At 45.3% G+C, this 21058-nt stretch overlaps 1 protein-coding gene across 2 annotated transcripts in view; it reads left to right on the top strand.

The window, feature by feature from the left end:
- LOC115474033 (protein FAM122B-like) overlaps window positions 1-21058 on the top strand; it is a 66980-nt gene that overhangs the window by 20624 nt on the left and 25298 nt on the right. Inside the window, exons 6-8 of one of the 2 annotated variants that reach the window (XM_030209318.1) lie at window positions 443-544; window positions 9505-9593; window positions 10159-10223. In XM_030209318.1, the coding sequence (XP_030065178.1) occupies window positions 443-544; window positions 9505-9593; window positions 10159-10223 (256 nt within the window). The remainder of the gene's footprint in view (window positions 1-442; window positions 545-9504; window positions 9594-10158; window positions 10224-21058) is intronic. The other variant, XM_030209319.1, reaches the window with a different exon arrangement.

Genomic DNA, 21058 nt, shown 5'->3' on the forward strand with positions numbered 1-21058 from the left:
ACCTCCCTTCCATATTTTCCTATGTCATTGAGAAGCTGTGAGAGAATAGGACATTTCTCTGGGTAATTGAACATTTTTTGTAGTTTGTATTTTGGTGATTTAAGCATTGGAGTTTAAAAGAACTAAGGTAGGTTTATTGGTAAAGACAGAATTTTAAAAAGCAGACTTAACTTTTCTCCCTACCCTTTTCCCCATAGTTTCTAAAACTTGAACTACAGCATACAACATTAACAGATAGCTTCTAGAAAGCACAGCAGGGGCTGTTTCAGTCTTCATTTAAAAAAAAAAAAAAAGCAAGCCTTTTTTTTTTTTTTTTTTTTCTGTAGTTCGTCTAGAGGCAGAAACTTAATTGTAACAGCCAAGAGTATTAAAAAGGATATTAGCAGGGCATAAACTTTGTCTTTAAAAGTATAGTGATTTACACTATTTGCTGTATTTGCAGAGTGATAATGACTTTGATAGATCTGAGAAATCTTCTTCTCCAAAGCGGATTGACTTCATCCCAGTTTCCCCAGCCCCTTCACCCACTAGAGGAATAGGGAAGGTAAGACACATCGAAGGTCTGTTAACAAAAGAGTGGCATGGGATGGCAGGCTATTGAACTGGGAATGCTGAGGCAAAATTAATGCAGACTTCCTTAAAAATAATAAATGGCAGAGGATCATCCTGTTGCAACCTGCCTTCTGACTGACATTAAAGCAGCATGTGATGATAACCATTTTAAGGCCAGCACATGCTAGGAAACTGCTCATCACCTGAAAGCATAAGTGCCATATGTGCAATTTTTTGCTTGAAACAAGGTAGATATATATTTTGGTACACTGCTGTAAGGTCTTTTTGAGTTCCAAACTGTTTCCTTGTTGGGATGCACTGTTCTGAACAAGTGGGTGTTATCACCTTATATTAGCAGATGGAAGTAGAGAAAAAGTTGGTCTCTTCCAGTGAAGCCATCACTTATAACCTACTGGTGCTCAGGGAAACTCAGTATTTTTCTCTACTTCTAGCAGATGGTAGGTTGTTGGGCTGGTGCTTCTGGTCCCTGGCCTAGCTCCATGCTCTGTTGGCTGAGACCGCATAGCATGATAGAACCTAACAGCCGCTTCTAGTTTACCTAGACCCAGACCGGACCTGGTTGAGCGTGTAGATGTACTCCGCTACCCCAGTCATTCCTTTTAGCATCCACTAGGTGAGGCGTGTGGCTTGTCCTTGCTGGACCCTGCTGAATAGGCAGAGGTCACCATCCCCCCACCCATCGTGGCTCATACATCCTGTTTGTGTTCTCTTTTCCAGGCTCCTTTGCAGCTCTCAGGCATTAAAAAAAATAAAAATTCTGTCTTCTGGTTTAGCTTACAGAGCACACCCTCAGAGAGCAGTGGGGACTCTGGAGCCCTGGGCCATACTTAGTCCAAGTCAGGAGAAGGGCCTGCATGTGTCACCAAAAGTGCTGCTCTTGCAAGAGCTGGCAGCTCAGTACAGCTGAGACTTCAGAAACAGCCCCGGGAGGGTGGGGTGGCCTCCGATGCTTCAATAGGGAGTAGAATTGGCAGCATTGGAACCTGTGGTCCTGACATCTTTGACAGGAACAGCAGCCATTTAAAATGTTCTTTCTCTCCTGCTGCTGTTTCAGGGCAGCAAGAGTGCTTCAGCGTCCGTCAAGACTTGGAGGGGTGGGCACATCACTCATAGCCATCCTGGGTCCACCTGTGGGGGGTGCGATGCCGATGGGAGCCCCAAGCCCTTTTTGCCTCCAGAACTTGACCCAAATGGTCAAGCAAGCCTGCATGCAGAGGCTGGCCTCTCTGCCAGCAGTGGGGCCCAAATGCCACCAAGGGGACTGGGAGCCCTATGATGCCCCAGGTGTTTCCATATGGACCCTGGAGGATCAGGAGGGCCTTTCAGACCTCCAGTCTCCTCATGATTTTGAGAAGGATTCCCCTTCCAGAGAAGATGCAGGGGAGTGGGTCCCATGTTGTTCACTTCTTCCATCAAGAGGAGCTTGTGTCTCATAGATTTTATTTATTATCTCATTTATACCCCACATTTTCCCAACTGTGGGTTAGATGCACTAAAGTCCTTGGAAGAGCCGTTCCGTTACCGATTCCATAGCGAATCGGTAGGGAACAACCGTGCATCAAGGAAATGGAATGCAAATGAGCTGCTCGTTGTAGCTCACTTGCATTCTCTATTTCCTTGGAAAACAATCGGATGGTCGAGCATGCGCAGAGCAGCCAAGCGTTATGCTGGCTGCTCTGTGCATGCCAAGGACGTCCAAAAAGGACGTCCCTGAAGAGCACTGCCAGACTTGCGGGCCGGAGCACAAGCTGCAGCCGCCGGTACAGCCGGTGATCCCTGCCGCCCCACTCTTGGAAGAAGGGGGTGGATTGTGGCTGACCGTGCAGACCCTCCTCCCTGGGAGCACGCGGCTCTGGGGGCAATGGGGGGTGAGAGTTGCACCAAATTACCACCGCTGGCATCGGGACGTGCGAGGATTCCTAACATGGACGTCCTTCGCTGAATCATAAAAAAAAAGGATGACCCTGACGAGCAATTGGACATTTTTCCCCAGATGTTTTTGTGATGGGTGTTCTTTTATGAGGACGTCCAAATAAAAAAACTATTTGGACATCCTTTTCGATTATGCCCCCCTCCATGTCTCTCTCCGCCAATCACAGCGTGTTTAGCTGACACCGGTGACAGCTAAATGCGCTGTGATTGGCGGAGAGAAACCTGGGGGGGCATAATTTAAAGGGATATCTAAATAGTTTTTTTTATTTGGACGTCTTCGCAGAAGAACACCCATCACAAAAAAATCTGGGGAAAAACGTCCAATTGCTCGTCAGGGCCGTCCTTTTTTTTTTTTTTAATGTTTCAGTGAAGGACGTCCATGCTAGGCGCTTTAGAAGGACGGCCCTGACGAGCACTTGGACGTTTTTTTTTTTCCCGATTTTTTTTTTTTTTTTGTTACATTTATAGAAGTTTTGAAATCCCGCGCAGCCCCAACGAGAGGTACAGACCTCCCGTTAGATTTTCCGCAGTTAGGCAATCGGAAAACGGTAGTGCATCTCATTACAATACGATTTCTACACATCTATTTTGCATTCCATTTTCGTTAGCTGCTACCATGATCAGAAAATGGCTCAGAGAAGCATTTAGTGCATGCCAAGGTTTACTACTTGCTCGGTAATGGCTCGTTAAATTTAGTGCATCTGGCCCTGTGTCAGGCCCAATGTGGCTTACATCACACTGCAAAGGCGGACGCCAATGCAGTAAATTAAGCTAATACATTATGAAACCTACATAAGAAATAAAGGAGAGGATGGGGAAGAAACGAAAGGAACAGGGAAATCAGGGGAGAGAAGATGAGGTCACAGAGGCACTTGGGATGTTAGACTTCCACTGTGGACCTCTCTGAAGGAGATCCATTGTTGGAGTGCTTTACGGGGCCTCTGAAGCATTTTCTACTTCAGGCCCTCAATGACATGATGCTAAAGGAGTGGGAGTCTCCTGATGGTGCTCTCAAGGGCCCTTGACTACCTGTGCACTTTTGTTCCTGAGATCCTGGACCAGTACTGGGTGTACCCTAAGGTGGATGTGCTCATGGCAGTCACCGAAAACACCACTGTTCCCATGCAGGGTGGCTCATCTCTTCATGAGTTTCATGAGAAGCAGATGGAGCAGCAGTTTCGCCTTGCCTTTTACTGTGTGCAGATCCACCATTTGTTGTGGCAAGGATCATGCTACGTTAGCTGCAGCAACTGCCAGAGTCTCCGGTTATTTCTTGGCTTGAGTCTGGTGTGGCCTTCTTGGCAGATTTCTGTTATGATAGGATCTGTCTTTCCTCCCTGTCGGTAGTCACATCCTGAGGTGGGTCGGTGCTGGCTGTGACTGCACCATTGGGTCACGGATACAGCCTCCAAGAAGCTTCTCAGCTAGCTACCCTTTAGGGGATGCTTGCTGTTTGGGGAGGACTCGGAAAAGTTGGTAAAAGATATGGAGGCGCAGCCTCTCCACCTCCCTGAGGTGAGGCACAGGGCTCTGAGAGGTCCCCAGTCAGTAGGGGCTGCTCCAGGGGGGTTGGCAGGTTTCATTCACCTAGGCACACCCTTTACTTCAGGTTCAGGAAGATCCTTCAGGCCAAGCTCCTTTCATGGGCCCAAAAGAGCTGGTGACTCTGGCTGCTCCAGCAAAGCTGGATCAGTGTGGCCCGCCGAATGTGGGTGATCTGGGCCCCTCGGGGGTTCCAGTGGAGGATAGGTTTGCCCTCTTCCTCTATGAATGGTCCTGCATTATCTCAGATCGGTGGGTTCTGTAGGTGATCAGAAAAGGTTACTCCCTGTAGTTCACCCGCACTGTTCCAGACACCTTTATATGTCTCCATGCGGCTTGGAGCTAAAACAACAGGCTGCTTTGTTGCTCTTGCATCATTTACTCGATCTAAGAGCAGTGGAACCCATCCCCATAGGGGAGCAGGGCCTGAACCATTATTCCATTTGTTTCATAGTCGGTAAGAAGGGGGGGTCTCCTTTCAGCCCATCCTGGATCTCAAGGGAGTGAGTACTTGCCTCAAAGTGCAACACTTCTTCATGGAAATTCTTTGGTCAGTGATCGCCTAGGTTTGGCTGAGTGAGTTCTGACCTTCTTGGACCTTACAGAAGTCGACCTGCACATTGTTATTGTGGATCATCACAAGCAGCTTCTCCACTTCTGGGTGCTTGGGCTCCATTTCCAGCTTCAAATGTTGCCCTTTGGGTTTGCAACAGCTCCCTGCACCTTTTCCATGATGATGATGATGATGGTGGTGGTGGTGGCAGCGGCGGCCCATCTCAGGCCCCAGGGCATCCGTGTGCATCCTTACCTGGATGACTGGTTGATTCAGGCTGATGCAGAGGTGGAGGCCAGGGGAGCAACTTCTCAGGTAATATCCCTTCTGATTAGACTGGGTTGGGTGGTGAATCACCCAAAGAACCACTTGCTCCCTTTCCAGGTTCTGGATTATCTGGGAGTTCTCTTCAGCACAGCTTGGGGGATGGGTTTCTTCCCGGAGGATTGGGCAGCGAAGCTAGGGCCCAGAAACACTAGCTGTGTGAGCTGCTGACTACCAAAGTTTGGGACTACCTGCAGTTTTTGGGCTCTGTGGTAGTGACTGTGGACGTGGTGCCTTGGGCATGAGTGCATATGTGACCATTGCATTTGGCTCTCTTGTCCAGGTGGGCCCTGGTTTTACAGGGCTTCATTCAACCCTTATCTCTCTTGGCCAAAGCAAGTGCCAGTCTGGGTGGTGGTACAATTCCATCCACCACCTTTGGGGAGGGTGGCTTTGAAACTTGCTGCAGGGGGTGGTAGTGACTCCTGATGTGAGTCTCTTTGGCTGGGGAGCTCATTGCCTAGACAGAGTGGCCCAGGGGACCTAGTCCTCACTGGAAACACAGTGCTGAATCAGTTCCCTGGAGACTCGGGCGGTTCATCAAGCCTTGTTTTGAGAACAGCTGTCCTGGTGACGATGTGTAACACCACAGCGATGGCCTACATAAACAAGGTGGTGCCAGAATCCGTGCAGTGGCGATGGAAGCAGTAAGCCTCTGCCATTGGCACCTGCAAGCTCTATCGTTGTTGCATATTGCGGGCAAGGACAATGTCCAGGCAGACTTCCTCATCCACTTCCAGTTGGATCTGGGGGAGTGGGAACTGAGGTTAGAGAGGCCTTTCAGATCATTCAAAATTGTGCGGGTCCAGCACTTTTTGACCTGATGGTTACATGCTCCAGTACTAAGACTGAGTGCTGCTTCAGTTGTCAGAGGGAGGCCATCCTACAGGGGATAGATGCCTTGGTCCAGCCATGGCTGGTGGAGGAGCCCCTGTATGTCTTCCCTTCCTGGCCTCTGATAGGCTGGTTCTTGTGCCAAATAATGTGGCATCCTTATCTGGTCCTTCTGGTAGCTCCGGATTGGCCCCGTTCCTAGTGGTATGTGGATCTAGTGCGACTGTTGGTAACTGAGCCACTGCCTCTGTCTAGAGGCTATGGACTTCATCAGGGCCCAGTGGAAATGGAGGATCCAGATCCATTTTGGCTTATGTTTTGGTCCTTGAGAGGCAGTGTCTAGTGAGACACAGTTGCTCGCTGCTGGTTGTCACTTAGGTCTAGGAAGTCCTCCACCTCGTTGGCTTATGTACGAGTTTGGAAGGTTTTTGAGACTTGGTGTGCCAAGTGGGCACTCTGTCCTTGGAAGGCATAGACTCCTGAGGTCTTAATTTTTTTGCAGCAAGTAGTTCTGCTTGGGTACATCCCACATGTTCAGAACAGTGCAGCCAAAGGACAAAGAAGGTGAGTTGACTGTACCATTCTGAAACCTGCCCTCAGAAGATTTAAGGCCTGGGTTTCTTGAGGTGCTTTGCTCTTTTCTGTATGGTGTTAAAAAAAAAAAAAAAAGAGAATGAAACTATTCTTGGAGATGAAGGGTAGCAAGTTCCGCTCTGTGGTGTTATGCTTGCTTGAAACAGGATTGCGAGTGCCACTCTGGTGCTGTGCTCGTTTGCTGTTCATTACAGCTGCAGTGGTTAATGGAACATAGGTGTGCATTACAAAGGGACCTTCTGCTGCTTTGGCAGATGCATACTGCAAGTTTCCCTGAGCACCAGCAGGTTATACAGGTGGTTTCACTGGTAAAGACCAGCTAGGAGGGGGATAACACCCACTTGTTCAAAATGGTGCAGCCGAGTGAAGGCAAGGAAATTATCTGGTAAGATAATTTCACCTTTGATAAATTTTTAATTTTAATAGTAAATGTAATAAAGTGATTGTTTATAATAAACCTGATCACTTTCTCCGTTTTCACATCAAACGCACGTATAGCAGCTTTGCTTTCAGGCTACATGCTATAGAACAATGAGATATGTGTGTTTAGCTTTTTTTTTTTTTTAATGGTGTTAGTATTTTATTTGGTTTGACTGACAACTTTAGCCAGTTGGAAAGTGATCATTTAATGATACAGCTTATTTTTTAATACATTTATTGAAGTTTCGTCTGCCTGTGCAGGTTCTGTCTTAAAGAAATATAGGTCTAGTTTTGTATCCATATTTTCTATATACTATGATCAGTATCCCATGATGCTGTGGTAAACAAAATGCAAAATCTGCTTCTTCGTGGAACTCCATGGTCCCACACAGTCTAGTGACAGGGATACCCAGGGACTGGGCCATATCAGATTCTGAGGTTGAAGAGCATGTCCCCCACAGCATGTTCCAGTACTCTCTCTCCCCCCTTCCCCCAATCACCTTCTACCCTTCTCCTACATTAAGCAAGTGGACAGCAAGAACAAATGCACATGGGGGCCAAATCCTCTTCCTATGCTGCCTCGGTCTGACTGATGATTTGAATCTGCAGGCTACTCTTCCACTTCTTGAAATTTAGCAAGGGGAAGGAAATTGGGATAGAAAGAGCTGTGGCCAAGGGGGCATAGTGAGATGAAGGGATGGAGTGGACACCTCTGCCTCCATATCGATACTAAAATTCTTTGCCCATTAAACTCCCAAAATAAACACAAAGTCAGATATTCAGACACAAATTAAGCTTGTAAAACACTTAATTTTTTTATGCAAAAGCAAGTATGCAAACAGATTCAAACCTAGGTAAATGTGCCACATACTGTAGAATTTTGTAGTTGTTTCTTGCAGAATTTATCCCAATTTTTGTGCAGGAAACTGGGAGCTGTGACTTTGATTAACAAACAATTATTCTTAGCACTTGAAACACTCCCCCCCACCCTTCTATCACCGTATATACTTGAAATATACAGTAACATATTTTTTTCCTTTCTGGTGAAAATGAATCTAGCAGGGTTTTCTGACCCATTTTGTTGACTGACCCTATAAACATTATGCTCTGACAGCCCTCTTGCCGTTATAATGAGGTTATTGGGATATTTACTACTACTACTACTACTATTTAGCATTTCTATAGCGCTACAAGGCATACGCAGCGCTGCACAAACATAGAAGAAAGACAGTCCCTGCTCAAAGAGCTTACAATCTAATAGACAAAAAATAAATAAAGTAATCAAATCAATTAATGTGAACGGGAAGGAAGAGAGGAGGGTAGGTGGAGGCGAGTGGTTACAAGTGGTTACGAGTCAAAAGCAATGTTGTTTCCCTCCCCCTTTTTAATGTTCCTACTTCAGCATCTAGCCTGGCTGTTGAAATAACTCATAGCCAGGAGACCAGCTCCCTTTGGAGCCTGGTTTGTGCACCCCTTTTATTGTGGGGGGGGGGGGGGTGTTGTGAAGTTGATATACTGCCTTTCTGTGACACAACCATAGTAGTTTACATATATTATGTGCAGGTACTTTCTCTGTCCCCAGTGGACTCATAATCTATTTTGTACCTAGGGTGGTGGAGGGCTAGGTAAGTTGCCCAGGGTCACAAGGAGCTGCAGTGGGAATCAAATCCAGTTCCCCAAGTTCTCATAACCATTAGGCTACTCACTGTAAAGCAACAGCAAGGTACCTCCCTCCACAGAGATTGTGGATACTGTGAAGAAGTTTTAAAACTTGGTAATTTTATGTATCTTCATATTTACATGTTGGTTTACATGGACAAAATACTACTGATATCATTCTACATTCAAACCAAAATAGAAGCACTTCCTCATTGTTTACCATTAATAGAGCGAGTTCTTACTTATAGTCTCCTGTTTCCCTTGGATCATACAAAAGGAAAACATCACAATAGACTATAACTGCAGTTAAGTCAAGGCTGGCTTTGACTGTCCAGTTTTCCTTTCCTCTTGCAGTAAGACTGCAGCTTGATCTCAGGCTTTGTAGCATGCTGAGCACCTAGGAAGCCAAATCCCACAAACTCCTTGTGACCTTGGGCAAGTCATTTTACTTTCCTTAGACTATGTCCTCTGGGACAGGAGGACCGTAGTGAACCTGAATATAACTCACATTGAACTTCTGAGAAAGGAATAAGTTAATCCAAATAAATAATAAATGAACCTTTGTTTCCTTCCAACTAAGGGTCTTCTGTGTTTATCCCATGGCTTGATTATTTTTTTTTTTGTTCTGCTTGGAGGCTGTTTGTGTGCTAAGTTCTACTAGTTGAATACTTTTGAAGTAAAATGCAATTGGTCTCATAACATTCCGAGAAAAATAAAACTGCACTGATATTTGGATTGCTATTTGGTTCAGCTGGAATCATATTTTCTTCAGCAGTGCTGATCCAGGAAAGAATAGCACTTTGCTTTTCCAGTTGTCTTATGAATTCAGTTCTCTTGCTCACAGCAAGTTAGAATTTTGCCATGAAGTGGAATTCCAGGAAAAGATCCAGGAAAGAACAGCCCTTTGCTTTTCCAGTTGTCTTATGAATTCAGTTCTCTTGCTCACAATAAGTTAGAATTTTGCCATGAAATGGAATTCCAAGAAAAAATGAAAATGTATTTTTATGAATACTGACCTGGTTAGTGCTAAAAGATCCTTGAGCTATGAGTAATGATGTATCTTATTTCTTTAGCAATGTTTTTCACCATCTTTACAAATGTTCGTGAGCAGTAACGGCTTACCTCCAAGTCCTATTCCTAGCCCAACAAGGCGGTTTACAACGTAAGTGAATTTGAAATGTTATCTTATATCCTGGTATTTTATCTGCAAAAGTGTAGTACTATGCTATAAGGGAATCATAAATGTTTATATCCAGACAACTGTTTACACCTCTTGAAATTATTGTAATATTCTAAGTGCAAAAAGAAACCTTTTTTTCAAAAATTGTTTTTTTTACTTATTTTCCTTTATTCTTTAAATCCTGATGATATCTCTGCATCTGTTGCATTTCACTCAAGAATCACAAAAAAGACAAAGCAGCCTGTGTCCTGATCTTCCTTCTAAGTGTTAGAGTGGGGTCTTTCAATACCTTCTCTATTTCTACAAGAGTTAAGGTTTTAATAAAATTGTAGTCTGGCTATCAAGTTAAACAGACACATTTAAATTTGCATGCAGACAGTATTATTGGAGCGGGGCACTGCAAACTGTAATGCCTATTGAGATTGAGCTGATGGACCCATGTGCTAGTGTTATTTAGTTGGCCCAGATGTTCAGCATTGCCTGGGGGCATGTTGTGATTGGACAGAAGTTCTCTGTTTCTGATGCCAGTATTATGGCTTTTACTTAGCAGGAGGAGTCAAAGTCCGATCAACTGCATCAGGCCCAGTGTTCTCGGTCCTATCAAAAGAAAAGGTACTGTCTGATACTTATGGTACCAGAAATATTACGGTGATGTATATGTTTATTGTATATGAAATTCTATAAAAGGTGTGTCAAACCATGCATAAATTGCCTTAATTGAGCTGCTTAATATTCAAATAGCAATGTCAGAATAATTAAAAAAAAAAAAAAAAAACACAAAAGAACTTTAAGTGGGCATGTAGAATGGATAGCTGAGGGACAAACTCCCCACATAGTCCTGTTTGGAAGAACACGTAAGCACACTAAAATTGATTTGTTAGTGATGACAGACACCAACCTTTCGGTTCCTAAAAATGAACTGGGCTGTGGTGTTTGGCATGTAGCTTTCACTTATAACCTTACTTTCTATATTTCATGGTTTCTTGACATTCTAGTTTGACTATATTGACTAGTATTTTTCTCAGCATTAATTTCTTATAACATAGTTTTGGAGCTAATGATTAGCGATGTGCATTAATTTTGAAAGGACATGGGGAAATGTAAATGACATGTCTCTTGTGATTTTCATATTTTTAACCTGAAACAGGAATAAACCCCCAAAATGGCCAGATTTCTTTCCAGTGTCACTAAATTTCAGCCTTTTTTTTTCCCTTAGTGTTAATAACTATCAGGAACTAACCAACCCCAAACCTGTGATTTTTCAGGATGGAAGGCAGCCACTTTCCAGGAAATGCTATTCTGCCTCTTGAGAGTCTGATTTAGCCAGGCCATGTCTAACTGTGTTTTAGCTTGTCACTTTTAGTAATCCTTGTGTTCTCTTTTGTGGTGGATGCACTTGTTGAAGGTACAATGACTTTGGCTTACCTTGAGCAATTGTAGTTCTTGTCTTGTTCTACTGTAGTATTCAAGCCTCAGGAGTCCCTGCTAAGGACTATGTGACAGAATGAACCAGGTAAAGTAAGGTTGACAATCCATGTAAATTTAAAAAAAAAAGAAAGAAAGAAAGAAAAAGCTGATAGAAGAACTCACATAAGTTTGAGTCTAACCCATAAGAACAGGAAACAAATCCTAAAATGGCAGGTTTCCTTCCAGTGTTATAAAATCATTAAATTTCAACATTTTTTCCCCAGTGTTAATAGCTATCATATATATATGAGCCAGCTTTGAACCTGTGACCCTTTGGGGGGGTATGTATTGTATGTATGTGTATCTATCTATATCTATATATAGATAACTTTTTTTTTTTTTTTTTTTTTGGGGGGGGGGGGTCATGACACAACTGGACAAGAACACAGAGGCAACTGGGAATAAGCCCAGATGTGGGGCAGAAATGCTTGTCTGCCCTGAGCTGATACCTGCTGGACCACTCAAGAAACAAAGATTAATAGAAATACAGGCTGGCTGTACTAAATTTTCAAGGGACAGAATAGCTCTTCCTGGAAGGCACCCGCCTTCCATCACTAAAGGTCATAAGAACATAAGAATAGTCATACTGGGTCAGACCAATGGTCCTGTTTCCAACCGTGGCCAATCTAGGTCACAAGTGCCTGGCAGAAACCCAAATAGTAGCAAGATTCCATGATACCAATCCCAGGGCAAGCAGTGGCTTCCCCATGTCTATCTCAATAGTAGACTATGGACTTTTCCTCCAGAAACTTGTCCAAAAAATTTTTTTTTAACCCAGATAATTCTAACCGTTATTACCACATCCTCTGGCAATGAATTCCAAAGTTTAACTATTCATTTCCTCCTATTTGTTTAAAAAATATTTCCATGTAACTTCATTGTGTCACCTAGTGTTTACTTTTTGAAAGAGTAAAAAAATCGATTGATGTCTACTTGTTCTACACAACTCAGGACTTTGTAAACCTCAATCATATCTCCCCTCATCTGTCTCTCTTTCATGCTGAAAAGCCCTAACCTCTTTAGCTATTCCTCATATGAGAGGAGTTCTAGCCCCTTTATCATTTTGGTTACTCTTCTTTGAATCGTTTCTAATTCCACTATATCTTTTTTGAGATACGGTGACCAGAACTGAACACAGTATTCAAGGTGAGGTTGCACCGTGGAGCAGTACAGAGACATTATAGTATTCTTGGTCTTATTTACCATCTTTTTCCTAATTCCTAGCATCATGTATGCTTTTTGGCTGCCACCGCACACTGGGCAGAAGATTTCAGTATATTGTCTACAATGACACCTAGATCTTGGGTGCTGAACCCCAGGGTGGATCCTTTCATCAGATCTATGATTTGGGTTATTCTTCCCAATGTATATCAGTTTGCATTTGTCCACATTCAATTTCATCTACCATGAGAATGGCCAGTCTTTCAATTTGCTAAGGTCTTCCTGCAAGTTTTCACAGTTCACATGTTTTTAACACCTCACTTGCTACAATTTCCAGATCATTTATAAATATGTTAAATAGCACTGATCCCTTTACAGATCCCTGCGGCACTCCACTATTCACCCTCCTTCATTGAGAGAAATGGCCATTTAATTCTACCCTCTTTTCTGTCCAAGAACCAATTCCTAATCCACACTAGAACATTGCTTCCTATCCCATGTCTTTTTTTTTTTCTATTTCAACAATTTTTATTGATGACCAAGCCAAGTAAAACCAATCAACCATATACATGTACATCATATCACATTGCTAAACAAACACAATATATACAGCAAGAAAGAGAACCCAAGCTGTCATCAAGTTTTTACAAACATATGCCTCCTGTTCCGAACACAGTTCCCCACCCCCTACTCCAAAAATCAGACCTACCCAAGCCCACATACCCCCTACTCAAACTGAGACAGAAAAGGCCACTGAGCTGTTCGAGAGCCTGGACTGTTATGACTGCAGAACCCCCCCCCCCACACACACACACAGACCAAAAGCAACCCCCTCACCTCAAACCCACCCCTCACAACCCAATACTCCAACCATATCACTTGTGGAAAACAAAACAAAAAAAAGTGGAACATTATAAATGACAAAACAAAAGACTGCGTCCCTGAGAAGACAACTTTATCATAATATGCTTCCCACACCTTCAAAAAGCGAAGTTGCCGTTGAAAAGAACCCCTCATCTCCTTTGCTTCTCATATGGTCAGCAAAAGCACCTGATTCCACCAGTGTCAGTATGTCGGAGGGTCCCTGCGAAGTCCAGGCCTATAAAATGCACTTCTGTGCCACCAAAGACATCTTACGAAACAATGGTGTACGCTCCTTGGTGCCATTTCTAAATGCCCCTGGTAGGTCCAGAATCAACTGTTCCCCTGATCCAGTAATGTGACACTTAAAGATATCCTCCATAAAGTGCAAAATGGAAGACCAAAATATCTCTATCTTCATACGCTCCCAAAAGGAATGAATAAACGTACCATCAGCTGCCTTGCATCAATATATATAAAAGGCGAGTGTCGTACTCACTCGCATATGCGCAGTAGAGACCCTCTCTGCCCCGCCCCCGCGTCAATACGTGATGACGGGGGCGGAACAGTGAGGGTCTGTACTGCGCATTTGCGAGGGACACCGCCGTCGCTAACGCTCCCCCCCCACCCGGAGTCGCCGCCGCCACCCACCTTCCACCCGGTTGGGCCCTCACTCCACTATTGAAACAGCGAGGGCATGCAGCACACAGCTCTGCTGAGCTGCCGTCGGCCTTCCTTTTTCTCTGCCTGTGTCCAGCCCTCGATGACGTTATGTCACACGAGGGAGGGGACACAGGCAGAGAAGAAGGAAGGCCACGGCAGCTTAGCAGTAACATAGTAGATGACGGCAGAAAAAAGACCTGCACGGTCCATCCAGTCTGCCCAACAAGACAACTCATGTGTGCTACTTTTTGTGTATACCCTACATTGATTTAGAGCTGTGTGCTGCGTGCCCTCGCTGTTTCAATAGCGGAGCGAGGGCCCCACCGGGTGGAAGGTGGGTGGCGACGGCTCCGGGGGGGGGAGGGGAACCCGGAGGGGGAGCGGCAGCGGCGAACTCGGCGGCGGGGTGGGGGGCCTTTCAAACACCCCCCCCCCCCCCTTCCTATACTAGCCCGTTTTTACGGGCTGAACAGCTAGTTTAATATAAGTTGGCGAGTGCACCCTCCCTGCTTTGAAGAGCTGATATTGTGTCAACTAAGCCCTATGTAATACTCTAAACCAGTGATGGCAAACCTTTCAGAGACCGAGTGCCCAAACAGCAACCCAAAATCGAATTATTTATCGCAAAGTGCCGGTACTCATTATGGGCGGGGTTACCACATGTGACTCCACCCCTATGATAGCCACACCCCTTACACCAGCCTTGGCGCATATAAACAGACATCATTGAAAATATTATACTAGTGTAGGAGGAAAAAATAAATTTTTTTTTCCATTATAAATCATTTCTGTAAGCTGTTACAGCTCCAGTATACCCAGTGCAAAATAAGACAGCAGATGTAAATTCTCAAATTGGACATATTCCAAACACTAAAATTAAAATAAAATGATTTTTTTCTACCTTTGTTGTCTGGTGATTTTTGTTTTTCTATCCATATTGGTCCAGTCTCTGATTCTGCTGTTCTCTATCTGTTCTCTTAACTCCGTTTCCAGGGCTTCCTTTCCATTTATTTCTTTACTTTCCTCCTTTCTTCTTCATTTCTTGTCCTCCATCCATGTCCAGCAACCCTCCTCTCCCCTCCAGCCACCCATATCCAGCCACCCTCCTCTCCCCCCTGCCCTCCCCTCCTAGCACCCAGCAGCATCCAACATCAGGCCTCCCTCCCACCCAGCAGCAGCACCCAGCACCAGGCCTCCCTCCCACCCAGCACCAGGCCGGCCGGCCGCCCTCCCACCCAGCAGCAGGCCGCCCTCCCGCCCAGCAGCACCAGGCCTGCCTCCCGCCCTCCCTCCAACCAAACAAGCATCAGGCCGCCCGCCCGCCCTCCCTCCCTCCCAGCACCAGGAACCCCCCCTCCTCCTCTGAAATTTAAAAAGCGTACCGTCCTCGGGGTTAAGGCGGCGTGCAGCGGCAGCGAAGCGCGTGTTCGCTCGGCGCACCTTCGGCCTTCCTTTCTGTCTCTCAAGCTCTGGTCCCGCCTATGAGGGGCGGGACCAGAGCTTGAGAGACAGAAGGTAAGGCTGAAGGCGCGCCGAGCGAAGAACATGCGCTTCGCTGCCGCTGCACGCCGCCTTAAACCCGAGGACAGTACGCTTTTTAAATTTCAGAGGAGGAGGGGGGGTTCCTGGTGCTGGGAGGCAGGGAGGACGGGCGGGTGGCCTGATGCTTGTTTGGTTGGATGGAGGGCGGGAGGCCGGCCGAACTGGTGCTCGGAGGGAGGGAGCGTGGGTGGACCAGCGACGGCGCGTGTGCCAAGGGAGAGGGCTCTGTGTGCCCTCTCTGGCACGCGTGCCATAGGTTCGCCATCACTGCTCTAAACTGACATTCCTGGACCAAGGCCCCAGAGATCAGTGTGGGGATACCCTTAACAGAATCCAAGATGTCCCACCCATCCAATAGAGCACCTAAATCTCAAACCCATTTATGCTTCAAGTCCTCAAAATCCTTCTCCTTCAGCACCCTTTTCTGGGTCTTGTGTATGCTGGAAATAGTCTCCCTGCACTGAAAGATGAGGAAAAAAAATCTCTCAATTTGGCTTCTGTTCCATGTCTAAGTGCACCCACTGCCAAAGTAGCAACATAATGCCAAACCTGACAGTAGGCATTAATCTATGACCTCAGCTAGTGACTAGATGACCCTAAAGATCCGCAAAAGGGAGGACAGACCCATCCATGGCCAAAACATGCTCCAAAAAAGCTACGCCCTGACGTTCCCAATCCAGAAAGACTGCATTGTTCACCACTCGTTCAAAATCCCCATTTCCCTTAAGGGGAAGCAAATCTGTAACCCTTGGGTCCCCCCCCAACAGCTAATTATCCCATGACTTTTTAATTTTCTCAGGAGTCTCTCATGAGGAACTTTGTCAAAAGCTTTCTGAAAATCTAGATAATCTACATCAACCAGCTCATCTTTATCGACATGTTTATTCATGCCTTCAAAAGAATGAAATAAATCGGTGGGGCAAGACTTCTCTTGGCTGAATCCATGCTGATCCTGTCCCATTAAACCACGTTTATTTATGTGTTCTACTAGTAAAAAAGGCCCGTTTCTGACACAAATGAAATGGGCGCTAGCAAGGTTTTCCTCGGAGTGTGTATGTTTGAGAGAGTGTGTGTGAGAGTGACTGTGTGAGAGAGAGTGAGTGTGTGTGTGTGACAGAGAGAGAGAGTGAGACTGGGTGTTAGTGTGTCTGTGTGAGAGAGAGTGTGTGCCAGGGGCCCCCCTCCCAGTTCCAGGGTTGTTCCTTCCCTCCCTCCCTCCGACTTTCAGGGTTGTCTGCTCCCTCCCTCCCTCCGACTTTCAGGGTCGTCCGCTCCCTCCCTCCCTCCGACTTTCAGGGTCGTCCGCTCCCTCCCTCCCTCCGACTTTCAGGGTCGTCCCCTCCCTCCCGAAGAGTCATTGTGGCTACCCACACACCCTCCCATGGGGCCCGGAGGGACAGCCACGGCCATCGCCTGCTTTCCTCCTCTTTTGCGCCGCTCCGACTCCTGAGATCCCCCCCCTCCCCTTCACCCAGCACAGGAACGTGTGAGCGCACCCGCGCGCAGTCCTGGCACAGCAGCACGCTCTCCGTGGCTCTGCTCCCTCCGCTGACGCCCAAGGAGGACTCCGATCTTTCTTTCCCTGCCATTGGTCGGGACGCTGTTGGCTACTGCGCCCCTCAACGCTTCTGTTTCTTTCAAGCTCCGCCTCCGCCCCTGTGCTCTCTGCCCCTTTCGCCCCTCCGGATCTGGCGTTCTACATGACGTCAGCCTAATCTATGGAGCCTAGCAGACCAACTGCGAAGAAAGCCACGGACACAGGCAGCAAGCTAGAACGTTGGAGGTGAGAATTATTATATAGGATAACTTTATTCTTTATAATAGTTTCCACTATTTTGCCCACCACTGATGTTAGGCTTACTGGTCTGTAATTTCCCGGATCACCCCTGAAACCCCTTTTTAAAAATTGGCATTACATTGGCCACCCTGCAATCTTTAGGTACTGTGGATGATTTTATGTTTCAATAATTTTATTGATGAGATAACAATGAACTGCAAAATATACAAAGTTCCAAAAGAGAAACCACCCAACAGATCACACAAGTGTCTATACAAGGATAAAGTCTGTTATCAGTTTTATAAATTTCCACCCCAGTCCAACAAGCATCAAAACCCTCCCCAACCAAACTCCCCTCCCCTACCCCCCAACCATCTGCTTAATACGAACTCCTAGGGCCCTTACTCTTGTGACCCAAGGGCCAAGCAAAATAAAAATACCCCCCCCCTTCAAACAGATGTTCCCTTGAGTATACACCCCTGCCAAACAAGGAAACAAAGCAAACGGCCGTCTTATAAGAAATCAAGTAAAAGGCTACGCTCTCTTGGTCTCAAATTATACAGATAAGCTTCCCACACCAATAAAAAGGTCTTCCTCCATTTCAGAGACCCCCTGGATGCTCCTTCTTCCCACATAGCAAATTGGTGAACTTGATTTCTCCAATGCCAGAATGACGGTGGGTCTGCTGATGTCCAGTATTGAAGAATACAATTTCTAGCTAGCAGGCATAATTTACGCAGCAACACGGTTTTCCCCTTGTCACCAGCACGAAATGCCCCCTGCCGGTCCAGAAGTAGCTGTTCCACGCTACCCACTTTAAGACCAGAGACCATGTATTTCACCACCTGCGTCCAAAAGTTTTGTATTGCAAAACAGGACCAAAAATAAAGCCTTAATGTGCCCTCAGCGTTCAGGTGACTGCATCCCTCTAGCCCAAAACAACTGGACAGCCGAGACATAAGCCCGATAGACCACTCAAAAATAACACTCCCAAAGCCATGTGCCCAAAATGAACCATGGAATAGCCCTGATGTTAGCTTGAAGATCCCTGTGCCTCCAAAGACTGTTCAAGGTCTGCTTCCCATTTGCTATGTACTGGAGTCAAATCCCTTCCCAATTAAAACTTACACAGAGCAGTAGAAAGGCCCTGAAGAGCCTGGAAAAAGTCCTGTAAATTGGCTCCCAGACCCAGCCAGTGTGGAGCACGCTACAGAGTGGACATAATGTCTGAGCTGATGTAAACATATCTGTTGCCCATTGAGGACCCAATCTTCTGTTGAAGAGCCTCAAAGGAAAGTAAGCTTCCTTCCTCATCCAAAATGTGTTAAAAATCCATATACCCCTGCTCTCTCCCATTGAACAAACACCAGGTAATCCAACCCTGGTTCAAACATCAGATTCCCTCTGATGGACAATTTATCTGTAACAAAAGGGTTCCTGCCCAAGAGACATATTAAGACCCCCCACACTACGCACATAGGAGCAACAAATTAGACCGAAAGCGAAGGAGGAGCTGGGGACCCACACAGTGCACCAGAAAAGAGCAGAAGTTTTCAACGTCTTATCTGACTCCCAGATCTTTTTCTAGGTCTGTAACTCCTAACACAGAACCTTGCATGACATAGCTGTAATTCGGGTTCCTCTTTCCCACATGCATCACTTTGCACTTGTCAACATTGAACTTCATCTGCCACTTGGATTTAATTTATTGTGGAGCCAAGATTAATGTGTTTCCAGATGTGGCTAGAGCACTCAACTTAAACGAAAGGCTTTTTTAGCTCTTAAGTCTAGGGTATTGGCTATAGGCGCTTTTTTCTTTTTGAAATACCCTTGTAGGTCTTATCTTCTATATTTTGGGATTCACTACAACTTGACCAGCTTCTTAAGGGACATAGAAGGGTATAATAATAGTACATATGCGCTCTATGTAATAGTTTTTGCTGACTTGATTGCTTTGTTTCTCTGTTAAAATGACTTTTTCTCTAAACATGGGCTTGTTGGATTTCTATGAATGGAACATTTTGTTTCATTTTGAAATTTTCTTTTTGTTATTTCTTGTAATTCCAATTCACATGTTCTTTTGATAGATATGTAAAATGTTTAAACTCAAATTAAAAAAAACAAATAGCAAATGAGGAGAAAGAGGAACTGCGATCCTCCCAGGTTGATGAGACAAAGTGATAAATCGTTTGCAAAAAGGAAAATATGGCTGAACAGGTCCAAAACATAAGGCCAAGGGAAACTTCAGCAGTCCCACATTTTGGGTAGTTTGCAGTCAGATACAAATGTAACGTGTGCCTTCTTGGTGAAAACATAAAAGCACATCACTATTATATGTATGTATATATATATATATATATATATATATATGTATGTATATATATATATATATATATGTTTTGTTACATTTGTACCCCGCACTTTCCCACTCATTGCAGGCTCAATGCGGCTTACATATTGTATACAGGTACTTATTTGTACCTGGGGCAATGGAGGGTTAAGTGACTTGCCCAGAGTCACAAGGAGCTGCCTGTGCCTGAGGTGGGAATCGAACTCAGTTCCTCAGTTCCCCAGGACCAAAGTCCACCACCCTAACCACTAGGCCACTCCTTCACTCCATCTCCCAGAAGAAAAGATTGTCAGTATTGAACCGCAAACCTTTGAGGCCCTGCAACAGCCACTCCTCTTCCAGTGTGTCACCCAAGTCCTGTGAGCAGGCTCGAAGAAGGGGCAAATAGTTCCACATAGTGGTATTGTCTTGGAGGTGACAATGATGATACTGCAATGGCCCTTTTTGCTGAGAATTTAAGGTGTCAACAGTGGAGAGATGCTCGTATATCTCCTCTTTAAGGCAAGCTGTGGGCAATGAGGCTGTATAATGCTTGAGCTGCAAATAGGCATAGATGTCATGAGCAGATAAATGATAATCCTCTTGTAAGGAGGTGAACTATTTTAAACAGCCTTCCTCTGTTAAATATTGAAACAAATAATGAAGCCCCTGCATGGTTCACTTGAGAAAGGTAGGAGAATCCATTCCTGGCGAAAAGCTCCATTGTGTTTAGGGAGCAAGGGTATCCTCTTAGCATCCAGCTTATGAAATTTGTAAACCCATTTCCAAACTAGACGCAGGGGCTTATACAACCAAAGTTGACTGACACAGGGAGGAGGACCGAGGAGTCGCTGTAAGGAGAATAAGCAGTGAAATGTTCTTGGTCAAATAAAGCCACATCAACAATTGGTTTCGCACCACCTCCATGTTTTCTAAGTGTTAGAAAACATGGAGGTGGTGCGAAACCAATTGTTGATGTGCCTCATGCCACAGCTGATAGTCAAGTAATGGAGACTTAACAATCCCAAACTGCCCATGTCCGTTGGAGAGGCAATACGAAATACAGACATCCTTGCCCACTTACCCTGCCAGAGATAGGCCTGAAGGAGTCTGTTAAGCAGACGTTCATCAGAAATTCACAGAAAGAAGAGTAAAGCCATTTAGGCACTATATGGAAACTTAAACGAGTGAAACCATTCTTCACAAGGGAAACGTCATAACCTGATACAATCAATGGTACTAAGCTACACAGATTATTGCAATGGAATCTATGCGGGATGCAAGGAACAACTCATAAACTTCAGACCGCTCAAAACACAGCAGCCAGGCTTAAATTTGGAAAAACGCGATTCGAAAGCGCTAAACCCCTCTGAGAAAAACTACATTGGCTACCAATCAAAGAACGAATTGCTTTCAAAATCTGCACCCTGGTCCATAAAATCATCTACGGCGAAGCCCCGGGATACATGACAGACCTCATAAACCTACCAATCAGAAACACAACTGGATCAACATACTTAAATCTCCATTACCCAAGCTGCAAAGGACTCGAATACAAATCAACTTATGCATCCAGCTTCTCCTACATAAGCACACAACTGTGGAACGCTCTACCGAAAGCCGTGAAAGCAACGTACGACAACCTAA

This window comes from Microcaecilia unicolor, chromosome 7, assembly GCF_901765095.1.
Source record: "Microcaecilia unicolor chromosome 7, aMicUni1.1, whole genome shotgun sequence".
NCBI lineage: Eukaryota > Metazoa > Chordata > Amphibia > Gymnophiona > Siphonopidae > Microcaecilia > Microcaecilia unicolor.